The 25,592-nt window shown below is 43.4% G+C and overlaps 1 protein-coding gene across 2 annotated transcripts; it reads left to right on the top strand.

Moving 5' to 3' along the window:
• Positions 1–278: 278 nt before the first annotated feature.
• On the top strand, positions 279–24,358 carry LOC126994139 (uncharacterized). 2 transcript variants are annotated; one of them, XM_050853395.1, is made up of 8 exons: positions 279–380; positions 17,488–17,703; positions 18,582–18,710; positions 19,816–19,932; positions 20,588–20,671; positions 21,263–21,394; positions 21,598–21,719; positions 22,015–24,358. In XM_050853395.1, exons 2-8 carry the CDS (start codon positions 17,488–17,490, stop codon positions 22,139–22,141), a joined length of 927 nt encoding a protein of 308 aa, XP_050709352.1. In that variant the 5' UTR covers positions 279–380; the 3' UTR covers positions 22,142–24,358. The 2 variants fall into 2 exon arrangements, with proteins under 2 accessions (XP_050709352.1, XP_050709343.1); XM_050853386.1 differs by having other exon boundaries at positions 19,759–19,932.
• The last annotated feature ends 1,234 nt before the right edge of the window (positions 24,359–25,592 follow it).

Here is a 25,592-nt window from a genome sequence, read left to right as displayed (position 1 = left end):
CCTAACCTCAACCACACTCTAGCTAAGTCACCCCGCATCACACGGAACTGAAGACGCCACAGTGACTTAGAGAAGATGACAACGTGGAAAAAAACAAAAAATCACTCCCAGGAAGATGAACGGAACACAAAAATGAAGACTCGAAAAAAAAAATAGGAAGACCTACCCCAAAAGCACAGTCACCCGCAACATTTGATGAGCCGAAGAGAAAACGGAGGATGGGAAGATCTGGAAAGGGAGAGGGGGGCGGAGGAGGCGGAGGCAGTGGAGTTGAGTGGAGTAAAAGGACTGGCAGGCTCACTCCAAACCTCACAGTCTCTCAGCACAGGACCCAACCAACACTCGCTCCTCACACTCCGCCAACCACACAACACAGCAAGGTAAGTGTGACCAGGTGTGCCGTGATGGAAGGTGACAGGTGTGTGTTGTGTTAGTCTTCGTGTACAGGTGTGTCTTGTGATGCAGGTGTCTTATTAGCGTTGGCTCATGTGTGTTTGTCTTGGTTATGTGTGTTTGTGTGACAGTTCTGTGGGTGTCAGGGATAGATTAGTATTCCAGGTGTAGGTGTTGGTGATTAGCAGGTGTGTATGTCTCGTCGTCTGTGTTTTGGGTGTGTGGATAACTTATATTTTCAGGTGTGTAAGTGGGATATGACAAGGGGTGTTCGTAGGTGTGTAGGTGGGAGATGAAATGCAGGAAGGTGTACTTACGTAAGTGTAGTGAATCTCAGGTGTGTTGAAAGGTATGCACAAGCTCTCAGGTGTGAAGTAACTTTGGAAATTGAGTGCAAAACGAAACTTAATGAAAAACGATTTAAATTTCGATGTATTTATAATCCTGACTCTTCTCACACATGATGCAGATTCTATTTTTAAACATTAACTTCAACTACAGGTGTTGGATGATAGACTCCACACACCTGAGCTCATATAGTTTACCTGACACCATTCCTAATTACTACGAGACACGAATTAGTCCTGTATGTATATTTTTCATTTGCAAACACGAGTGAATTCTGAACTATAAAGAAATTAAGTAGAAGCGATGGAAAGCAAATTGATGACTGCATATCCTTCACTAACGGATATTCCTCCTCTCTCCCCACCTCCTCCTCCTCCTCGTCTTCCTCTTTCTCTGATATCATCTCCCTCCCATCTTCAACATCTTTTCCCTTCCATCCAAGTTTCCAGTTTCTAGTTCTTTTTTTCTTTCCTGTCCTATCTCCCCTAACCCTTGCTCTCCTCTCCCGTATCATCTTTGGTCTCCTCCTTCCCTCCATTCCTGTTCTGATATCTTCTTTTTCTTCCCTTCCCTGTCCTTTTCAACTTCACCTTTGCACCTGCCCTCTCTCCTCTCCTCTCCTCTTCCTCCTCCTCCATTCACACGGTATGTTAGTGGTCAGGTTTATTTCGTGATGTGCCTTGAAACTGGCCTTCACACACACACACACACACACACACACACACACACACACACACACACACACACGAATCAAGGTGGGTTATGCTAAAGTTCACTCTGATCATACTCTCTTTGCTTGCTCTGAATCTGCCAACGTAAAAAGGGAAAAAATAACAGGAAAAACTTGCCATTACTTTCGTCTTTGTAACCCGAGGAATATTTCAAGAACTTTTCGCGAGAGACAGAAATAGAGAGACAGAGACAGGTAGGTTATCAGTCCTCCAAGCGTGCACAGACTTACTGGGACAAAGAGGTGAACGTGATACATGTAGTGTGACAAAGACAATGAAGAAAGGTGTGCTAGAAGAGGTGAACAGGTGACATACAGGAAGGGAATGAAGAGGAAAAAAAGAATAGGTAAAACAGATGAAGTGAAGGAATAGGATAAGGTAAAGAATGAAGAATGAAGAAAAGGAAGAGAGATAAGAGAGGGAGGGGTGGACGAATAGAGAGTAAAGAGAGTGAATGAAGAGAAAGTAGAGAAGTAAATAACTAAGGGGGTGGATGAATAAACGAGGTAAAGAGAGAGAGAGAGAGAGAGAGAGAGAGAGAGAGAGAGAGAGAGAGAGAGAGAGAGAGAGAGAGAGAGAGAGAGAAGGAGGGAGAGGAGGGGGAGAGGGAGGTAGTGGCCCACAAACCACGGTCAGGAGGAAACCCGTTAGGTGTGGAGGAGCCCGAGGAGGGAAGCAACGGTACGGGAGGAGGAGGAGGAGGAGGAGGAGAGAGAGGAAAGGCAAGGAAGAGGAGGAGGAGAAGGAGGGAGAGGAAAGGCAAGGCAAATCTAGTAGGACTCTCCTTTTTCCATCTCCTTCGAAGTCTTTGATACATGAATGCAAACAGGATAGAGGAAAAAACAGAAGAAAGAAGAAGATGGAGGAGGAGGAGGAGGAGGAGGAGGAGGGAGAGGAAAGGCAAGGCTAATCTAGTAGGACTCTCCTTCTTCCATCTCCTAAATCTTTGATACATAAATGCAAACAAGATAGAAGAATAAAACAGAAGAGAGAAGAAGAAGGAGGAGGTAAGAAGCAAGGAAGAAGAGAGAGGAAGGACGAAACATACTCAACAAGTCACGCTCTATCTATGTATCACTTTTGAAGTCTTTGATACATGAATTCAAACAGGATAGAAGATGGAGGAGGAGGAGGAGGAGGAGAGAGGAGGGGCAGGCTAAGTAAGGACAATGCAAACAAGATAGAAGAATAAAACAGAAGAGAGAAGAAGAAGGAGAGGTAAAGAGGCAGAAAAGAGAGAGAGGAAGAGAATACTCATAAAAAATCAACAACTCTCTATCTATGTATCACTTTTGAAGAATGACTTTAAAGCATAGATACAAAAGGCAGATAGAGAGGGAAGCAGATACATAAGAAGATAGCGAAAGGAGAGATGAAAAGAAAGGAAGAAGTGAAAGAAAGAGCAAGAGAGAAAAAGAAGAGTTAATAAAGAGAGAGGGAGGAGAAGAGACAAAAGGAGGAAGAGAAAGAAAGAAGAGATATTTACATTTTCACCAAGTCACGTTCTTCTCTCGTTCTCTTGAAAAAAAACACTTGTATAACAGATTAACACAAAGATGACTTATCAGTTTTATAAAAACGAAGACAACAACAAAATTAAAGAGAAAGAAAACGAAGGAAAATAATCATCACCAGACTAATAAAATCGTGACAAGAAGAACAGGAAGATAAGAAAGAAGAAGAAAATAAGGAAATGAAGAATATATGATACGAAAAAGACAAAAGGCAAGATTACGAAAAGAAAATAACGATAAGGAGCAAATGAAGGAGGGAAGCATGAGAGAGAAAGGAAGGAAAGGAGTCAGAGTCGAGGAGGAGGAGGAGTAGAAATTGGAGGAGGTGGAGGATAGGAGGAGGAGGAGGAAGAAAAAGAGGAGAGCCCCGGTGACCTCAATAAGGACTAAGGAAGTGATCCAAGCCCGGCGGGAAAGTGCGGTAACAGGAGGAGGAAGAGGAGGGAAATACCAAACCTTACCCACTCTTACCCTAAAAAGACGAAGAGGTAACTTAACATCGAATCCTCTTGTAGTCATCTTCATCATCAAATGCAATACAAATAACAAGATTCAATTGATACAACTCTTCATATATACACTAAAAACATTCCTTTATTGTAGTGTTGGAATGTGGGCGTTAACATGTAAGGAAGAATATAACATCGGATCCTCTAGTCGTCATCCTCATCATCAAATGCAATACAAATAACAAGATTCAATTGATACACCTCTTCATATATACACTAAAAACATTCCTTTATCGAGTGTTGGAATGTGAGCGTTAACATGTAAGGCAGAAAAGACCGCTGAAAAATGTAAGTTCTTTGTCTAAAACGGATACAGAAAGAGCAATTCCGGTCCTTCCTTCCCTTCCCCAAACCCGCCCGTCTTGTTACTCACCGGACCGAAAAAGAAGAAAAATATCACCAAATCACCTTGAACCTTGCACCTGTATTTGCATTTCCACACCACCACCACCACCACCTCCCCCACCCACAAGTCTACCAAAGTCACCAGAAACTCCACCATAAAGAAGACCAACAAAACCACAAAAAACACCGATCATGACACAAAGAAAACGGAATGCAGCAATGGCAACGATGACTGATAATGGCTGTGAACGGGAGAAGAACTGTGTCAAGTGTGCGATAGTTTTCCCTCTTGAAGGTGACTCGCGCGGCTGGCAACGGTGCGCGCGTGGCCGGCAGCGAGGGTCCCGTAAATGGCTAACGGGACAGCGCGCAACCCTGAACTTGTATGCGAGGGACGAAGACGCCGCCGCTGACGCTACGCTACACTTCTTTGCTGCTTCTTCTTGTTCTTCTTCGTTGTCGTCTACTTTTCTATTCCTTTTTCCCCGCCTTTCTTTTATTCTGTTTATTCAGTTCTTCTTTGCCTTCTACACTTTTTGCTCCTTCTTCTTCGTTGTCTTGTTCTTTTGGGTTCTTCTTTGCTCTCTTCTTCATCTCTTTCCGGTTCTTCTTTGCCTCGTACACTTTTTTTTTCTTTTTCTTCTTCTTTGCCTTTTTTGTTTTCTTCTTCATCTTCCGGTTCTTCATCCTGTGTCTTCGTTGTCATCTTCTTTTAGTTCTTCTTCAGTGGTTTCTTTCTTTCTTTCTCTCCTCTCTGAATTCTTCTTCGGATAACACCTTGATTTGTACAGTTATTTCAAGCTCTAAATACAGAAAAGAGGATGCGATACACCTCGTTAGTCTTCAATACCTCTAATCTTTATTGTCTTGATGGAGCGTAGCTGAGGGTGACTGGGAATGTAGGTGAGGGAGTAAAGGAGGAGGGAGCGGAAGAGGAGGAGGAGGAGGTCGAAGAGCCATTGGACCGGTGAACAAAGCCGGAGGGGGTTTGGTGGGGTCTGCCTGAAGCTGTCTCCTAACCTCACCCTCCCTCCCCTTACGTCACCGCTCCTCCTCCTCCTCCTCCCCTAACAGATAACCTGGATATAGGTCACGGGGTCCTCTACTGTTGCCCTCCGCGTGCTCTCTTCCATTCCTTTCCTCGTCCATGCTTCGTCGTAGTAATATCACGTCGCTTGTCACTTAGTTTTCTTTATTTCTTGTTTATTTTCTTATCTTCGTAGTAATGGACGAATAAGAAATCCTTTGTCTCTCACTGTTTCGTTTCTTCATTTTCTTTTATTCTTTGTATTACTGGATGAAGAAGGAAAATCGATACCTTACGACAGACATCACTAAACTAGCTACTAACTTAACATACAAAAGTAACAACGAAACGGCAATAGTATCCAACATAACACGAACGAAAAGGAAGCAAAAAGAACACATAAAAACCTTCCCTTCTAAAATAACCAGATAGAAGCAGAAACGCCAGATAAAAAAAAAAAAAAACACGAAATCACGAAGCCAATTACCTTCAACAATACCTGGGGAGACCGGAGAGACGTCACCTGCCTATCAAACACACCTTGAGGCCCTCGCACACCTGAAGACACCTGGCCGTTCTTCCTACCTGGCTAATTCGTAGAAAGCCAGTTCCTTCATAGACCTAATGGCGCATGTAACCGAGGGAAGAGCTTGAGGAATATTGCTTTTGTTTTTGTTTAGTATTTTCGTCTCTATGAATACACAACAGATGGTGGTGAGGTCAAAAATGGTGTTGTTATAAGGGAGCAGATGGTGTGTGTGTGTGTGTGTGTGTGTGTGTGTGTGTGTGTGTGTGTGTGTGTGTGTGTGTGTGTGTGTGTGTGTGTGTGTGGTTGAAGAAGGGGATTGTGGTTTTATAATTGTTTTGCCCTCTTCTTCTTCCTCTTCTTCTTCTTCTTCTACTACTTTTGTTCTTTTTCTTCTTTGGAGGTTATATCCACAAGAATGACTTTGAGGTAGTTCACTGTAACACCTGCCTTTAAACACACACACACACACACACACATACACACACACACACATACACACACACACACACACACACACACACACACACACACACACAGACAGGTGCTATGTGAACTCAGGTAACGGAATAAGGTGTGGGTTGGGTGAGCTACGGTTGACCATTCTCTCTCTCTCTCTCTCTCTCTCTCTCTCTCAACGACGGAAGCGGAAATTAAATGAGAAAAATAAGATGGCAACAATAACGGACGAGAATAAGAAAGTAAGAAAGAACAAAGAGGAGAAAGGGAAGAAGTCAAGACAAAATAGATTAACAATGACAGCAAATGAACACGAATCATCACGAAATGCCAATGAAATGAATAAGCAAAAAATCGAAATTGCGATTGATATAGAAATACAAAGAAAAAATAATAGAAATGAGATAGAGAAAGAAGAGGAAGAAGAAAAGGAGGAGAGGGGAAGTGGAATGAATTGTCCGGTAAACTTTATAATAAAAATACAAAAAATGATAAAAAAAAATGTAGAGAAAAAGAAGATAAAAACACTAACAATGACCCAAGAAAACGGTCATGAGGTTTTCGTGTGACCTTCCCGAGGGCGTCCATGTGCTGGAGGTCACTGCTCGGAGTCAAGGGTCATTGGAGAGAGAGAGAGAGAGAGAGAGAGAGAGAGAGAGAGAGAGAGAGAGAGAGAGAGAGAGAGAGAGAGAGAGAGTTTCCGTTCCGTTACGTGTTGTTTCTGTTACCGAGCGAGTCTCTCTCTCTCTCTCTCTCTCTCTCTCTCTCTCTCTCTCTCTCTCATGATCTGAATGTGAATTTGTTTTCTAATTTCATTCCTGTGTGCAAAGTTTTCATCTCCTTCCTTCCTTCCTTCCTTCCTTCCTCCTCCTCCTCCTCCTCCATCGCCTCTACTTCCTCTTCTGGTCACCTCTTTGCTTGTCAACCTAACGGGCCAATCAAACGGAAGAACGCGCATAACAACACACACACACACACACACACACACACACACACACACACACACACACACACACACAGGCACCCGGAACCAGGTAAGTCACGTTTACCTGTCACCATATGCTAACCGGAAGCAGAAACATGTGGCTATGCTCTTCCCGTTTTCTTTTTTTATCTTCCCGCTTTCTTTAGTACTTAGCGACATGTGGCGGTTTCGCGTAATCGAAAATCTGTCATATAATTCCGCATCTGTCTCCTCTGTCGCCATTAACGTAACGAGGGAGTAAACAAGGGAGAACAGTATATAATCATCGTCATTAAAGCAATCTGTTCTGTTGTCCAGTTATAATTTCGCGAGGTGGTTACGTTGGGTTATGATAATAGCGCAGAGCATCTCATTACGGTTATAGCATCGCAGTTACGTTACGTTGAAGAGTTTATGTAAAGCTGAATCCCATCTTGACGGCTTGATATTAAGGTGAAAACGACAAACGAAGTAGATATTTTCTTTTACAACTTACGGTTATCAATGTTACCATCTCATGCTTTTTTTCCTTATAATTAACTACCAGAGGAAAGTAAGATAATAAAGCAGACTTGAAACCTAAGAAGAAACTGAAGTAGTGTGTCCAATAGGAGGAATTTAAGAGCAGCGAGTAGCGGGCTTTTTATTTTATTATTGTTTACTTTTTTGTGTGTATGCCCTTGAGCTGTCTCCTTTGTTGTAAGAAAAATACGATAAAAGCTCAAGAGAATGGGATAATGAACACTTCAGAGACACTTGCACCTCTAATAACTCGAGAACACTACAACATTAAAGAAAAACAGTTCGGGGTGACAGGCGCGAGGAATGTTTTCTCACGCTCAGAACACCTGTTGACGGCCAAGCAGCTGGACGATTAAGTAAAGTAAACAAACAAACAAAACAAAAAACAAGACTAACTGTGCCGGGGAAGAAGAAAAGGTAGAGGCTATTGACACGGAAGCTGCCAGACGTACGAACACACACACACACACACACACACACACACACACACACACACACACATACGCACGCTCTACTCACACTCGAAGGGAAAACACATCGTACGGGAACTGTTTATCAAGCATATACACACACACACACACACACACACACACACACACAGATGACTCCGTTTCGTCCCAATAAGGAGTCCCTGCCCTTCCTTGGTTCTCGAGGACATGAACGTCTCGCCTGGGTCAGTGTGTCAGCAGGCAACCCACGCAGGGACGCTCACACCCAATATCCCCTGCTAATGAAGTCCACTCACACCCTCACGGATCCTTCGCTTTCTTCGTTGTTACTGACGGACATTGCTACTCGACTTTCTTTGCTTCCTTAACTTTCCTCGAACTCCTTAACCCTTTGGCTGCGGATTTCCTACAAAAAGGCCTCACCAAGCTACAGGAATGGAACAAAAAGTGGCTGCTACAATTCAATGAAGAAAAATGTAAAGTCCTGCACCCTGGGAGGAGTTATCCAGCATACCAATACCACATGGGAAACACTCCACTATCCACGAGAGACAGAGAGACCTGGGACTATAATTTGATGTTACCAGGCTACCACTGAAGGCCAAATCCATGACAGTCGCAGCGGAGGGGTTAACTCATACTAACTCTACGATTCCTTAACTTTGATTTCTTCATTGCAACCTACTGACACTGTTACGATCCTTGGTTTTGCATGTGACTCTTTCTTTTTTCGATTCCTTAACTTTACTCTCCTCCTTTACCCATACTAACTCGCATTTCCACGATTCTTTAACTTTGCTCTTGACTCTGCTTTCTTTTTTACAGCCTACTAACACCACTACGATCCTTGACTTCGCTTGTAACCTTCTTTATTCGCTTCCATAACTTTGATGCATATGTAACTCTTTCTTTCTTCGCTTCCTTAACTACTAACTCCCATTTCCACGATTCCTTAACTTTACGCCTGACTTTTCTTTCTTTATTACAACCTTCTAACACTACTACGATCCTTGACCTAGCTTGTAACTTTCTTTATTCGCTTCCTTAACTTTGATGCAAATGTAACTCTTTCTTTCTTCGCTTCCTTAACTTTGCTCTCCTCCTTTATCCATACTAACTCGCATTTCCACGATTCCTTAACTCTGCTCCTGACTGCTTTCTTTATTACAGCCTATAACACTATATACTACGATCCTCGACTTCGTTTGTAACTTTCTTTATTCGCTTCCTGAACTTTGATGGAAATGTAACTCTTTCTTTCTTCGCTTCCTTAACTTTGGCCTCGCATTTCCACGATTCCTTAACTCTGCTCCTGACTTTTCTTTCTTTATTACAACCTACAAACACTACTAAGATCCTTGACTTCGACTGCAACTTTCTTTATTCACTTCCTTAACTTTGATGCAAACGTAACTCTTTCTTCATTCATACTATAACTGACAATTTTACTATCCTTAACTTTGCTTGTAACTCCTGAGAAACTGACTACCCTCCTTTGTGACCTTTGGTAATATATATTTGTTGAGCCGAAAGCGTCTCAGAATTGGGGTCTAATTTACGCTTAAACGGATCCTTAACTTTGCTTCTAACTTTCCTACACCGGTATCCCGAGCCAAAGCGCAACCCGTATTTAGAAGTGTGGGTGCAGCTTGGGTTTTCCTCGTACATCCGGGTCACATACTCGCGTCTTCGGATTCATCTCCCTCTCTCTCTTTTCTCGGTAGTGTGACCCGGTTCTATTGGCAGCGCTCACTCACTGACTCATCCCTTCGTTACTTCCAGCTTGCGTTGTGGCGTTCCCGTCTCTGGTTCGGTCATTCCCCTCGCCGCTGTAAAACTTCCTTCTTGCTTAACATCCGGAACGTGCTTCTGATCACTTGTTCGTTTTGGTTCCGTTTCAAATATTAGTCTGACCTTCATTTGATTTTAGGATGGCGATATTTAGTGCTTTGTGGAGTACTGCCTCTCATTCCCTTTAGCAATTACCGTAAACTTAAATCTTGTTCCATGCTTCTGATCACTTGTTCGTTTTGGTTCTGTTTGTAGTATTAGTCTGACCTTCATTTGATTTTAGGATGGCGATATTTAGTGCTTTGTGGAGTACTACCTCTTATTCCCTTTAGCAATTACCGTAAACTTAAATCTTGTTCCATTTTCTGTAATTTATTCATTTCATTAACTTTTTTTTCATACTCTTTCTCCCTTTGCGATAATTCATTAACTTTTTTTTCATACTCTTTCTCCCTTTGCGATAATTCATTAACTTTTTTTTCATACTCTTTCTCCCTTTGCGATAATTCATTAACTTTTTTTCATACTCTTTCTCCCTTTGCGATAATTCATTAACTTTTTTTCATACTCTTTCTCCCTTTGCGATAATTCATTAACTTTTTTTCATACTCTTTCTCCCTTTGCGATAATTCATTAACTTTTTTTTCATACTCTTTCTCCCTTTGCGACAATTCATTAACTTTTTTTTCATACTCTTTCTCCCTTTGCGATAATTCATTAACTTTTTTTTCATACTCTTTCTCCCTTTGCGATAATTCATTAACTTTTTTTTCATACTCTTTCTCCCTTTGCGATAATTCATTAACTTTTTTTTCATACTCTTTCTCCCTTTGCGATAATTCATTAACTTTTTTTCATACTCTTTCTCCCTTTGCGATAATTCATTAACTTTTTTTCATACTCTTTCTCCCTTTGCGATTATAATTCCAGTATTTGTCTAACTCATTTCACAAGTCGTTAGCACCTTCTGGATTGCTTTCCTCACTCGTTTTAACAATTACCATAAACTTACAAAAGAATAAATCTGACTACAAGGATTTAACAAGAGGCGAGTCGGCTTAGTAAGTTGGTGTAGTATTTCTTAAGACTCAGTTAATTGGTATACTTTCTTCTCATCCATAAAGTTGGTATCTTGTTTCACTTTCTACAAATACATTCCAATCATTCACCTTTTCTTTTCAATATACAATCCCTTCCTTTGTTCAACGTCTTCGCAAATAATACAAGTTCAAGAGATCACAATTTCCTGAGACAAAAAATAATACAACGCAAAGCTATACTTATATTTCGCGCGCTTACTCATACCCAAGTTCATTTGCCTTTTAAGACTTGAACATTCCTTTTAAGATCTATTCACACTATAATCCCCAAACTTTCATTCTCGTTCTCTCACTTACTCATACTAGACAAAGACCTGTACTACTAGAACAACACTACCATTAGACGACCCACAAAAGGCACCGCAGACACACAAACACACACACAGACACCACTAACAAGCGAGTCTTTAATAACAGCCAAATACCAACATCTTTTTTTTCAGCCACAAACTGGAGTAGACAGCCAGACTTTCTAATGGCTCACCAAGACTATCTAGCAAAGGGAATAAGCCTAAACTCTTGTCCAACACGTCAGGGGCACTTTCTCCTCTCAGCCATAAACTGGTGAACACTTTCCCTTGAAGTTAGGAGTCCAAGAGAGAGAGAAGAAAGGTGATATAAGGTAAAGCTATGCCGGTATGAAGAGGGAAACGCAGGGATGTGAAGTTACGAGTTAGAGAGTGGAAGGGTTATTTAAAGGATGCAGGAATGAGGATGAAAACGAAGGGAGAAAGGGAAGAGAGGAAGGGAAGAAATCAGAGAGAGAGAGAGAGAGAGAGAGAGAGAGAGAGAGAGAGAGAGAGAGAGAGAGAGAGAGAGAGAGAGAGAGAGAGAGAGAGAGAGAGAGAGAGAGAGAGAGAGAGAGAGAGAGAGAGAGAGAGAGAGAGAGAGAGGAAATAAGGAAAAAGAGGGAGGGAAGAAAGGAAGGGAAGAGAGGTGGGAAAGAGATGAATGAAAGACAAGGGAGGAAAACAGAAAGGGAAAAGAGGAAGGGGAAAAAAAAGGAAAATGAGAGAGGGAACAGACGAAGGGAAGGGAGGGAGGGAACAGACAAAGGGAAGAGAGGGAAGGTAGGGAGGGAAGAAGTTGACAAGTGACTGAGTTTGATGTAATATGTGTGCGTGTGTGTCTATGTTTTTATCCGAGTCCCACGTGTGAGTGAGTAAACTTTCCCTCCCTCTGCACAGGTAACCACGACATGGGTTCAGGTGTGACTCGCTTTGTTTTGTTGCCCTTTTTGGCGTTATTTTTTCCCTGTGTTACCTGTGTGTTATCTAATGAGTGCTGTTACGGCTGTTTGGTGACTGGTTTGTGAGTGATGATGGTAGTGACAGTAGAAGAAGAAGTAGTAGTAGTAGTAGTAGTAGTAGTAGTAGTAGTAGTAGTAATAGTAATAGTAATAGTAATAGTAATAGTAGTACATAAATCATTACTCCTACATCACAACAACTACTACTACTACTACTACAACTGCAATCGAAAACACAGATAAAATGCACCTAAATTTCCACGCATTATAAAACGATCGCACACACACACACACACACACACACACACACACACACACACACACACACACACACACATGTACGTAACAATATGCACACGCTTCTACCTGGAAGAGAAAGTACGTGTTTTAAGGTTTACTGACCCCTGACTCTCTCTCTCTCTCTCTCTCCCCCCCTACCCCCCACACACAAATCTTCCCATCATGTGCAACAAAAGAAACGAGAACAACAATAACAATAATCATGGAAGGAATCAAGGAGGAGGAGGAGGAGGAGGAGGAGGGAAGACTCTAGAGGGCCAGGTCGCTTAGGTTACAAAGTGCGATGCCAGGAATGTCAAGGAGAAAGCTAACAGCTGACCTTCCTTTCGGTTGACTTTTCCTCCTCCAGCTTTCTCTCCGCTACTGGACTTCCTCCTCCGCTAGGAAACTTTGGAGGGCAGGGGGGAAAGAAGGGAGGGAAGGGAAGGGAAGAGAAGGAGGGATGGAAAGGGAAGGGAAGGAGGGATGGAAAGGGAAGGGAAGGAGGGATGGAAAGGGAAGGGAAGGAGGGATGGAAAGGGAAGGGAAGGAGGGATGGAAAGGATAGGAAAAGGAAGGGAAGGGAAGGGAAGGGAAAGGGGAGAGAAGGAAGAGAGGAGTGGGAAGTAAAAAAAAAAAGAAGAGAAAAAGGAATAATGATATGGATGGCAGGAAGAGTGGAAGGGATGGAAGGAACAGAAGACAGGAAGATAAGGAAGGAAGAAAGGAGGGAGGGAAGAAGGAAAAGGAGTGCGGAAGGAGAAAAGAAAGAGATAGAAGGGTTAGGAAGGAAACTGGAGGGGAATTGTTGACAGGAAGGAAAGGAAGGCAGAAATAAAGGGTGAGGAATGGAGGAGGAGAAGAGGACTGTTGAGGGAGGAAAAAAGGAGATAGACAGTTTGGGAAAGAAACTAGAAAAAAAGTTCTGAAGGGAAAAAAAAAGATTGTTTGTCATATTTGGAAGAAATTTAAATTATTATGATTAACGAAAATACAAAGTGTGTGTGTGTGTGTGTGTGTGTGTGTGTGTGTGTGTGTGTGTGTGTGTGTGTGTGTGTGTGTGTGTGTGTGTGTTGTGTGTGTGTGTGTGTGTGTGTGCTGCGATGAGATTCGAACCGGTGAACATGAACGCTAAACACACACACACACACACACACACACACGTTCAGCCAACAACATGCAGATATCCTCTATGACCCACGAGAGAGAGAGAGAGAGAGAGAGAGAGAGAGAGAGAGAGAGAGAGAGAGAGAGAGAGAGAGAGAGAGAGAGAGAGAGAGAGAGAGAGAGAGAGAGAGAGAGAGAGAGAGAGAGAGAGAGAGAGAGAGAGAGAGAGAGAGAGAGAGAGAGAGAGAGAGAGAGAGACGGGAGAAAGGGGCGAGGGGAACGACCTTCTCTACCTCCTCCCCTCGTTTTCTCTCTCTCTATTTCTCTCCCTTTCTCCCTCCCTTCCTTCCTTCCTTCCTTCCTCCCTTCCTTAGCATGCACGGAGTCGCCTTACTAAGAAGAATGACTCGCATCCACAAGAGAGAAAGTTTGACATCCGCTAGGGAGCAAAATGAGAGAGAGAGAGAGAGAGAGAGAGAGAGAGAGAGAGAGAGAGAGAGAGAGAGAGAGAGAGAGAGAGAGAGAGAGAGAATACAGACAGACTCGATATGGTAGCAACGAATAAGAATGAAAGAACAAGAAAACGAGAAGAGAGAACAGGGAAGGAATGGAGAGAGGAAGAAATGAGGGAAAGGAAACACGAAAGAGGAAGACAATAAGAGAATACGAAAGAAAAGTAGAAGGAACAATGAGGAAAGGAAAGAAGAAAGACAGGAATATGAGACAAAAGAGAGAGAAGGAAAAACAAATTAAAAAGAGATAGGGAAAGAGAACAAGATAAAAAGAGCAAGATAAATAATATAGTAAAGGCGGAAATGTGTGAGAGAGAAAGCGATGATATACTAGGAATGATTACATATATTTATTTCTATGTGGCAACACGGAAGCTGTGAATACATTGCGTGTGGAACCAAGTTAGGAGACGGAACTGAATGGGAAGAATAAATGATAAAATATGAGTAGGAAAAGAATGATCAATACCAGAATAGATGAATAGAGTGAAGAATAACAGGATGTGGTTTGGAATAACATAGAGAATAACAAAGAATGAATTAGAAGGAGAAACTGAAGATAATAGAAGAAATGAAACGAAAAAATGAAGGAAGTGAATGAAAAAAATGCGATAGAGAAGATAAAAATAGATACTCAGAACTTAAGAGAAAGGAAAAGAGAAAAGTGACATCATTAATCAACTAAAACAAAAGAATAAAAGACAAAGGAATGAAGGAAGTGAAATGGGAAATATGATAAAAGACAAAACACGAAACAGACCAAAGAGAAAAAAGATGAAACAATTGTGATAAAAAAAAAATGACAGAAGAGGAGGGGAAATATGAGGAAGAGAAAACATGAAACTCAGAAAAAAAGAAAAGACAAGCGGATGGGAAATGTGAACGAAAACAAGATACACGAAGCAAAAAAAAACAGGAAAAGAAAGAAAAAAAAGACAAGCATAACACTACATACCGGATATAAAAAACTTTAAAAAAACTTTCTCCATAAAAAAGATAAAAAAATATTACACAAGTGACAGGTAACTTTCCCGAACGAGTCTTCCATCTCATAGAAAACGGATTCGACCCTTTCAACCAAGGCGATTCAACCCTTTTTAGTCAACGAACCTTCCCTTGTTTTTATTTACCTGAAACTTGAGCGTGATGTTGAATTCAGTGTTGCCATATTAAAAAAAAATCTCTACTTGACAAAATAATCAGCAGCAACCTTATTAATTTCACTTCGACAAACATTTCAATCATAATCATCATCGGCATTTATAATTTTACTTCGAGGCAAACTTTTCAATCCATTCCTTTCTGCCTAACGCAACAAAGTGAGGAAAAAACGTTATACAGAGAGAGAGAGAGAGAGAGAGAGAGAGAGAGAGAGAGAGAGAGAGAGAGAGTGGTAGCTTTCTCCGTAAGGCTGAATGGAGGAGGTAATGATGGGAAATAAAGGAAAATTAAGAAAAATGAGGGCGAAGGGAACAGAAGGAGGTGATGAGGTTGGATGCTGAGGAGGAGGAAGAGGAAGAGGAAGAGGAGGAGGAGGAGGAAAGTTAAATATTCCAGGAAGACGAGAAACGAAAATAACATATAAAAATCAAACCTAAACTAATAATAATAATAATAATAATAATAATAATAATAATAATAATAATAATAATATTAATAATAATGATCAATGAATTCTTTAATGCAAAAAAGAAAGAATCGAATCAACTTGAGCTCTAACAATGGCGTAGCGGTCTCACACACACACACACACACACACACACACACACACACACACACACACACACACACACACACACACACACACACACACACACACACACACACACACACACACACACATACACAAACTGCGTCATCAGGTGAAAGCCCGATGAGAATTTACCTGGAACACTTGAGGAGGAGGAGGAGGAGGAAGTGAAATATCCATCACAGGAGGAGGAGGAGGAGGAGGAGGAGGAGGAGAGAGTTGAGGACATGTACAAAAGGAGGAGAGGAGGAGGAGGAGGCGGAGGTAAAGAAGGAAGAGAAAGTAGGAGAGAGAGGGAAAGACTAATTGTACTGAGGAGGAGAAAATGCGAATGAATGGAGGAGGAAGAGGAGGAGGAGATGGAGGGGGAGGAGGAGGAAGGAGAAAGAGAAGAGAGCAATAGTTCGCATGGTCAGTGACATGAAGCCAGGTGTTCCACAAGCTCATTAGAGGCAGTGTGATTGCAGGTGTAGTTTTCACGTTGCCTGTCCAATCAACACGTAACACCTCACCTGTCACCTAATTTTACCTGCTCGCGTTAATTAAACTGGTGTTCAAGGTGTTAAATTATTCGATTCTACATTAATTCCTCGTTTGATTTTTATAGCTATCAATTAATTACTTAAATGCGGTTACTAAGCTGACATTTGTGAAGTTATGGGTATGTAATTTAGTGTAATGGATGTACGATATAATGAGTGAAGAGAAAGTATATGTGATTCTGTATATTTAAATTGCATGCGACGTGTTTTTTTTATTTTTTTATTTGTACTGTTTAACTATATAATCTTGCACTCTTCCTCGCTTTGCCCCTCCTCCTCCTCCTCCTCCTCCTCCTCCTCCTCCTCCTCCTCCTGCAGCGCCAGCCTCACTTTCACCAATGTATCACCATCACAAATGATAAACGGGGGGAGAGAGAGAGAGAGAGAGAGAGAGAGAGAGAGAGAGAGAGAGAGAGAGAGAGAGAGAGAGAGAGAGAGAGAGAGAGAGAGAGAGAGAGAGAGACTGAACCATATAACAACTCCACCACAGAGTAATTAGGGCTTAACGAGGGAAAGTGTCAACCTGTGATGTCGAAATTAATTACAGGAAACACAGGTGCGTGGAGAAGCTATCACGTGTAGTAGTAGTAGTAGTAGTAGTAGTAGTAGTGGTAGTAGTAGTAGTAGGTAACATAATAAACTACCAATGCAATATTCCTTCAGTAAAATGTCTTCAATACCATCGAGAGAATATTTCCTTGCGTTAAATCGCTTCACAATCGTTCTACATACTCCTTTCCTTCTCCTCTTCCTCCTCCTTAGTCATTTCCTCTTCCTTGTTTCCAACACGATTTGCCTCACTTTCCAGCCCTTCACATCAGTCATTTCCTTCTCTTTGATTTCTGGCTAACGGATCTTGCTTCTTCTTTAATCTCTCACTGGTACTTCCTTCCTTACATTCAAATTTAAGTTGCATCATTATCCCGTTGCACACTTGCACTTTACAGTCATCTCTTCCCTTTCCATCCCCTCTTCCTCCACCTTCCCATTCGTTATATCCCAAAAGCTAAAAGTCAGTCTGTCCCTCATCACTGCAACCTTTCAACCAAACTTAATCTAACCTATCTTAACCTATCCAAACCAAAGCAAACAACCTAACTTCCGTCATCACTGCAACCTTTCAACCTAACTTAATCTAACTTTTCTTAACCTATCCTAACCAAAGCAAACTTAACTTACCTCATCACTGCAACCTTTCAACCAAACTTAATCTAACCTATCTTAACCTATCCAAACCAAAGATAACCTAACTTAAACTAACCTAGCATCACTAAAGCAAACCAGACCTAACCTTAGAGTAACCTGAAGTCAAACTAGTCTCTAACTTAAACTCACGAATACCATTAACAAGGCTTCTCTTCTCCCTTCAGATGGTGTCCAGACAGACCATGGGAGCGGCTTTCGTGGCTCTCCTCTGCACCTCCCTCGTCACCTCGACCATCGCCGCCTCCATGGACGCCCAGGAGGTGCTCGAAGGCCGCAAATTCGTCACCAAGTCCAACAACGTGAAGAAGAACCCCGAACTCAGGGCGCAGTCACAGCCCCAGAATCGCCCCAACCAACCACCCGCAGCCCCAGCCAAGACGGTAAGATGTGGGACAGGTGTGTGGGTGAGGCAGGTGTAGGACAGGTGTATGGACCGGGCAGGTGTGTGGATGATATAAGAGGGAGGGAAATACTTAGAATATGGATGAGGGGGCGATTGTTTGTGTTTGTATGTTTGCTGTTGTCACTAGAAAGGTTAATGGGTGAGTTAGGTAGTGGGAAAGGTGTGAAAGGTATGGATAATCGGTTATAAGAAAGACTTGAATACTTAGAATATGGATACGGGGTGACTGTTGTATAGGCCAAACAGGTTACCGGGTTGTGAAGTTAACAGGTTAGTAGCACAGTGAGGCAGGAAGGTAGAGTGACGTGACAAGCAGGTATGACGATGTAAAGACAGGTAAAGATGCTGAATGGGAGATGACGTGTATAGCAGCCAGATGTTGGGATGAAACAGCCATAATTTTCAACGGTAGGACAGATGATGATGGGTGATGAAAAGTGCTGAATGGAAGGTGACGCGGAGAAAAGTGTCAGGTGTGGCGAAAACAGGTGAAATCCTCAACAATAGGTAAGATGACGATGGGTGTTGAGGTGATACAAACTGGGACACAGAACAAAGGATGACGGGTAAAAACGTTGAGTAATGAGACGTATAGTGCATGAGGCGGATTAGCAAATGAGACAGACAGGTGAGGATGCTGAGTAACGCCAGGATGAGATGACAGGTGAGGGCTTAATGATACTCAGGTGAAAACGCTGACGACAGGTGTTTAGACAGAGATAAAGCTCGTCATTTGGACTTGAATACCAAAAGAAACAAACATTGACACCAACCATGAAAGCAACACTCGCAACACAACCAAACAACGCACCCAAGTTCCTCCCAAGCTCATCCGGTCCTGCTTCGCCCCTTCAGGAGGTGGCTAACGATGGAGGCTTCCAGTGGGGCAACATCTTCAACGTGGTCATGCAGGTGCTCTTTGGTGGTCCCGTCAACGGCCCCGACGGCTCCTCCGACAAGATGGACTACATCACCCAACTGACCGTGAGTACTGAAGCAATTTTGTCAGACGCGATTCGAACTTGTCAATCCTTTCTCCTGTTCCTGTCCAACTTACAATACGTTTTCTCTCCGACCCAGTACCACACAAGATCCCACACCTCCTCTGTACAGACGTGATTCGAACTTGTCAATCCTTTCTCCTGTTCCTGTCCAACTTACAATACTTTTTCTCTCCTACCCAGTACCACACAAGATCCCACACCTCCCCTGTACAGACGCGATTCGAACTTGTCAATCCTTTCTCCTGTTCCTGTCCAACTTCTAAAACTTTTTCTCTCCTACCCAGTACCACATAAGATCCCACACCTCCCCAATACAGACGCGATTCGAACTTGTCAACCCTTTCTCCTGTTCCTGTCCAACTTCTAAAACTTTTTCTCTCCTACCCAGTACCACATAAGATCCCACACCTCCCCAATACAGACGCGATTCGAACTTGTCAACCCTTTCTCCTGTTCCTGTCCAACTTCTAAAACTTTTTCTCTCCTACCCAGTACCACATAAGATCCCACACCTCCCCAATACAGACGCGATTTGAACTTGTCAATCCTTTCTCCTGTTCCTGTCCAACTTACAACACTTTTTCTCTCCTACCCAGTACCACACAAGATCCCACACCTTCCCAGTACCTTCCTTACCTATACTCTTTGCCAGACGCGATTCGAACTTGCCAATCCTTTCTCCTGTTCCTGTCCAACTTACAATACGTTTTCTCTCCTACCCAGCACCATACAAGATCCCACACCTTCCCAGTACCTCCCTTACCTACATTCTTTGCCTTACTACTGTTTACGTCCAATTTATAATATTTTTTCTCTCCTACCCAGCACCAAAATCTTCCCCTACACACCCCCAATACCTACCTCCCCTACCTATAATCTTCCCTAACTTTCTCCCCATCCAAATACCTGTCTAAATGAGTACGATTTTAGTTGGTCTCGTGTTATCCCATCTCCATATCCACTTCCATTTAATTTATATAGTTTTAAGCGTCGTGGATGTTCCCAGTTCATTCTATCTCCGCTTTCAGCTCGATCCCGGCATCAGCATCTCTTCCTTTGCCTCTACCATCCCCTTCCCTCTGCAGACTGGCGAATTCTCCTGGGCCAAGATGGTGTCCCTCGGCGTGCAGATGGTCCTCAATGTTTTGGGTGGTGGAGACAACGCCGCTATTGACAAGATGGACTCCGGCTCCCCCGTTGAGGTACAAGAGAGAGAGAGAGAGAGAGAGAGAGAGAGAGAGAGAGAGAGAGAGAGAGAGAGAGAGAGAGAGAGAGAGAGAGAGAGAGAGAGAGAGAGAGAGAGTGAGTCTATGGTATGGATGAGTTAAAGAAGAAAAAATGCTGAAGGAGAAAGTGAAAGAAGTGAAAGAGAAAAGAAGAGAAGAAAAGGAGACGAATGGGAATAAATATAGGAAGGAAGGGGGGAGAGAGAGAGAGAGAGAGAGAGAGAGAGAGAGAGAGAGAGAGAGAGAGAGAGAGAGAGAGAGAGAGAGAGAGAGAGAGAGAGAGAGAGAGAAAGCGTGTGTGTCTGCTGAAGGGAAAAGCTGTGTGTGTGTGTGTGTGTGTGTGTGTGTGTGTGTGTGTGCGAGAGTAACTATTTCGCACGTCATATCTTGTCACATCAAAGCGGGATGGGGCTGATTTTCTCCCTCAGTTCACAGGAACATCAAAAACTTTCACTAATTCTAATATTCTGACTATCACGACGCTTGCAAACACTCGTAAACTGACGGAACCAAGCAATTTCTCTACGTGTCAACTTTCACAGCTCGGTTTATGTACTAACGCAATATATCGCATCAAAACTGTATTCATCATTATTGTTAGTATCATCATCACTGTCATTATTCTCCTTAGGGCATCCTGACTGCCGTGATCTCCTACCTGACCGGCTCCAACAACCCCGAGGAAGTGGGCGTTATGGCTAAGCAGGCCTCTGAGGTAACGATCCCATTACTTTAGTTTCGAATACTCTTTCAAGACCTCCCTGCCTCTCCTCCATGCCTCTAAGCACATGTCCTTCCTACTCAATCTCGTCTTCAATCTAAACTTAAATCCTAAGGTGTAGTGAGCTTCCCCGTTCCCCGTTCAGTCCCATTACCTTAGTCTGAAATGTACGTTCAACACCTCCCTCCACCTCATCTTGTCTAAACTTAAATCCTGAGATGTAATGAGCTTCCCCGTCATCTCATCTTCACTCCCATTACCTTAGTCTGATAATACACTCTCAACACCTCCCGGGCCCTCGTAAACGCCTTTAATATGTGTCCCTCCACCTCATCTTCAATCTAAACTTAAATCCTGAAATGTAATGAGCTTCCCCGTTATCTCATCTTCAGTCCCATTACCTTAGTCTGATAGTACACTCTCGACACTTTCCGGACAATCATAAACGCTTTTAACGCGTGTCCCTCCTCCTCTTCCTCCTCCTCCTCCTCCTCCTCTTCATCTTGTCTAAACTTTAATCCTGAAATATAACAAGCTTCCCCGCCATCTACATTCTCATCAACTCCTTCCTTCTCCTCTACACAGCTCTTCGGCCTCGTGGTGACCCTCCTCGACGCCCTCCGCACCAGCTTCTCCGAGCGCTCCTTCCAGGCCCGCAGCATGGGCTCCTCCGACCCTGTTGCCGATGCCGCCGTTGCCGCCACCACCATGGTCAAGGTCAGTCCAGGTCACTGTAGGTCAGTCTAGTATATCGAGGGCTGTTTCACTGTTTGCATTCAAGAAGTCATGTTAACGATTTCTCTTTCTTTCTTTTCACAACTTTGCGATGCTTTTTTGACTACTTTCAATTCACGAGGTCAAGTTTCTGTTAAAGGTTCCATTTTGCTGCGCCTTTCTCAACTTTTTTTTTTCTCTGTCAGACCTACATCAAGACCTACGAGACCGAGGACGACATTTGCATGCAGAAGTACCTGTGCGAGGCCAACACTGACTGTGTCCTCGGCACCGGCGACACCGGCTACCTCTTCTGCCAGATCGGAACGTGAGTACGGCGGAAGGAGACAGAATAACGGAAATGCAAGGCACGAGATAGCTATGGGCGGGAAGCATAGTAAAAAAAAAGTGGGGCTAATATTGAAATTCCAAAACCTATAACCATCGAATGAAAGGAGAGACCATCACAGCAGCTCCATACCTATCCACATCTCACACCTGCCACAGATAGAGGTTTATATTGAATTTACTAAACCTAGAACCAACAAATAAAAGAGAGAGGGAGATATCTTTTCAGCGACTCCATACCTGCCCCCACCTCACACTTGTCTTCATTCTCATAGATACGGCATGAGCTACCTGCTTGAGCGCTCCACCTACACCCCCTTCGAGATCTTCAACGATGCCGGCAGGCGAGGCCGCGTCGGGGAGAACTGCAAGGCCGTGTTCAGCGAATGCAACCATGTCTAAGGCGGCACCCCGGGAACATACTGGTGTTATGAGGGCGCTCTGAGGCCTCTGAAGGGCGCCCCGGCAAGGTATTCTTACGCAACGTCCATGTAGGTGTGACGGAAAGGTGATATCTATTTGTAGTGTATTCATAGGTGGTCTAACTGCTTACAATAGACGAGGGTTTACGACAGAGCATTCTAGCGCCATCACAGGGAGTTCAAACCCCCGTCCAACCCTATACAGTTGTATCCATATGTTTCACAGGCCGTTCCAAACCGTATATGATATTATAGGAGTATGTTAAGCCTTCTGTAGCGCCTTGAACACGATGAACGCTGAATATATAAGCGTTTGGGGAACTAGACGCATTCTGGAGCTTATAGACTGAGTGCCTCGAGGTGCCGGCACTCCGCAAGGAAGCCTATGTGGTGGCGGTGGGGAGTGGCTGTTTGGTTGTGTTCCCGAACTGACTGACTCAGAGGACCCTGGGACTGACGGAGACGCAGCCGGAGAGACACTGAACCACCCCAACTGCTGACTGAATGGCATGAGACTGACATGTGGACAGTTATTGCGCTGGTTTTCACGTTTATTGTTATTTATTTCCCGCCTTTGACGCTTAAAACACTGGATAACATAGTGACATTTATTTAAGACTTGAGGCATTGAGGTCTTAGTGAGCGAATGAAAGAAAGTGAAAGAATAAGCAAAAAATATTAAATTTTAGGTCAATTCCTTGCTACTATCACTACTGTTAGTACTTAGGTTCATCAAGTTATCCTAGAATTGTGTACGTGTATCAAGAATGTTTCAAGGCATGGCAGTAGCCTCCTATTGAACGCTGTGTATTCAGGTAGCTAACAGACCGCATCGTAGGCTAGTATTTATGTAACTCCAACCCCCCCCCACAACCCATCCATAGCCCCAATAGGCCCATACCACAAACCCCTCCTCCGCCTCCCCTTCCTCCTCCTCCCGCCCGTGTTGCTGTCCACTGACCCCCAACCTTGGATGCTGACGGTAGGCTGACTTGTGATGACTCGTGCTGACTCTAGAGAGGGCTGGGGGTTAGCAGACACACACGGCAGGGTTTGGTGTAGGCTGACAATGAGGGGTCCCACTGAAATGACCGCCCTGTCGGCCTCACCCGTCTCTCACCCTGCTCCCAGTGATACCAAAAACCATGTTGTTGCTGTTGTTGTTATGTTGTTATTCATTGTTAGACCCGTTCACCCTGGAGGCTTGTGTATGTTGCTGTTAAAGGATATTCAGTTTTTCTTTTCAAAACATTTTAAAAGTTTTTGCATCTTGATAGTAAATGAAAGAAAGACTAGTTGATTCACGGCTAAATTCTCATATTAAGTTAGGTATTAAAGTTTTCTTAGTAATGGAGACCTTAGAAACGAACTTCAGCCTATTTTTTTACGTATATATACTAATGATTGGTTTAATACGTGCATACAAAGTGTTTGGATATTGTTTTGAAGCCAGTGACAAACCGAGTCTCCAGGGTATTAACAGCACCCAACACCCCCTCCCCCCTCACCTTGACATGTTGCTGCTCCCCCACCCCCCACACGACCCCCTACACCCCCAGTACCTGACTCACCCCCCCCCCGTAACCCCCCACCACCACACCTGTAGCAACACACACACACACACACACACACTGTTTACTTTCATTATTTATTTATTATTTACTAAGTGTTAAGTTTGACCATAATCGTTCCCGCTGGCGGGCCAAAACAGGAACAGTAAAAAACATACAAAAAAAAAATAATAAATACATATATATAGTGTTTAAAGGCAATATATATATCTACGAAGTCTTAAGGATGACTGTGACTGGACCATCTGCCTGACTACCCCCCGACTACCCCACCCCCCACCACGACCCCATCCACCACCTGTGACGACCCCCTCCTCAGCCTAATTAACCTGCAGGAGGGTGATTAGCAACACTCGCAACACCTGTATCACCTTGTTCTCACGTGCCCTGCTGGATTCAGGTGCTCGGTGGTCAAACAAAAGACAGGTGATGCGACTTACCTGGTGGTGGTGCGGGTGGTGGTGACGGTGTGTGGTGGTGATGGGGAGGGGGTGAGGGGGAGCAGGAGGGGAGTCAGCAGGCCTGGACTCCCCTCCCCTCCCCTCCCTTCCCCCCCTCCCCCCATCAGCAGCGACGGACTGTATTACTACCCTACTTTTGAGGCAATAAATTCATGTGTTACGTGACCACTTGTCTCTTACAACCCATCCACCCGTGACTAGACCCCCACCCCTCCCCTCCTCCCCCCCTTTCCCTGCTGCTTCCTCTTCCGTCTCTTCCTCCTCATTCTCTTCCTCTTCATACTTTTCCCCAAATTTCTCTTCATTCCGCTTGTCTTCCTCATACTTCCCTTACCTCTCCTCATATTTCTCCTCCTCCTTCTCTTTCTCCTTCTTCCATTCCCATAACGACTACGACGAAACACAAGACGCAGCAAATGGCCCAAGACGACAACGACGACGACGAGGACTTGAAACGGGACGACTTGGAAACGACCCCAAAAAGTTTCTTAAATTTGGGACGACCACGGGAAACACGACTCACTGAAACGACCAAAAAAAACAATTGCATATATGAACGGAGGGACGACGACTGCTTCAAACGACAACGCTGGCTGAACGACTGACCTCCAGAGATTGTCGTAGTAGAATAATGAAAGAAAAGACTAGATGTTAAGACTCAAACTTCACTATAACTTAAGGTGTTTGTAGCTTAGACTATTAGTAGGTAAGTAAATGGGAAGGGCAATTACTTTTATTTTCTATGCAAGACCAACTTACTCTTTACTGCTGACGACAAACACCTGGCATTATCATAGCTGACACCTGCTGATTGACACTACCATTGACTAACCTAATCACTGCTGGAAACTAAAGATGGGAGTTCTTGACTGATCTCCTTGCTGCTAAATATGAATACTTCTAAAATCATATATCACTAATGACTGACAAATCTATTCAGCGGATTCAGCTACTGACGCTAATGGCTGATCCTGACTGCTGAAAAATTACCTACTGACGACTTGACTGATTATTCTTTCGCTGATGATACTGACAAACTACCAACTACTAAACTGCTGACTTTATCGTAGATTACTGACTTCCTACTGCCTGACTTGACTCATAATTTTGACTGCTTTATGCTGATGATACTGAAGAACTATTACCTACTAAACTGCTGACATGGCTGCGGATAATTGACTTCCTACTGCTTCGACTCACCATCATGACTGCTGACAAATTCTGAGCCAGCAATGCAAGAATAAGCGGCTTCCAACTAACCAGCTGACATCACTGAGAGTACCCATCCTGCAGTCTGCTGAAGGGTTGACAAGTGGACTGACAACTATACTGACGACTAACTTAATAACAACTGACATTAACTGACTGCTTAACTGATATCTAACTTGGAGACAAAACT

This window comes from Eriocheir sinensis, chromosome 7, assembly GCF_024679095.1.
Source record: "Eriocheir sinensis breed Jianghai 21 chromosome 7, ASM2467909v1, whole genome shotgun sequence".
NCBI lineage: Eukaryota > Metazoa > Arthropoda > Malacostraca > Decapoda > Varunidae > Eriocheir > Eriocheir sinensis.
This window is presented reverse-complemented; position numbering and strand designations above follow the sequence as displayed.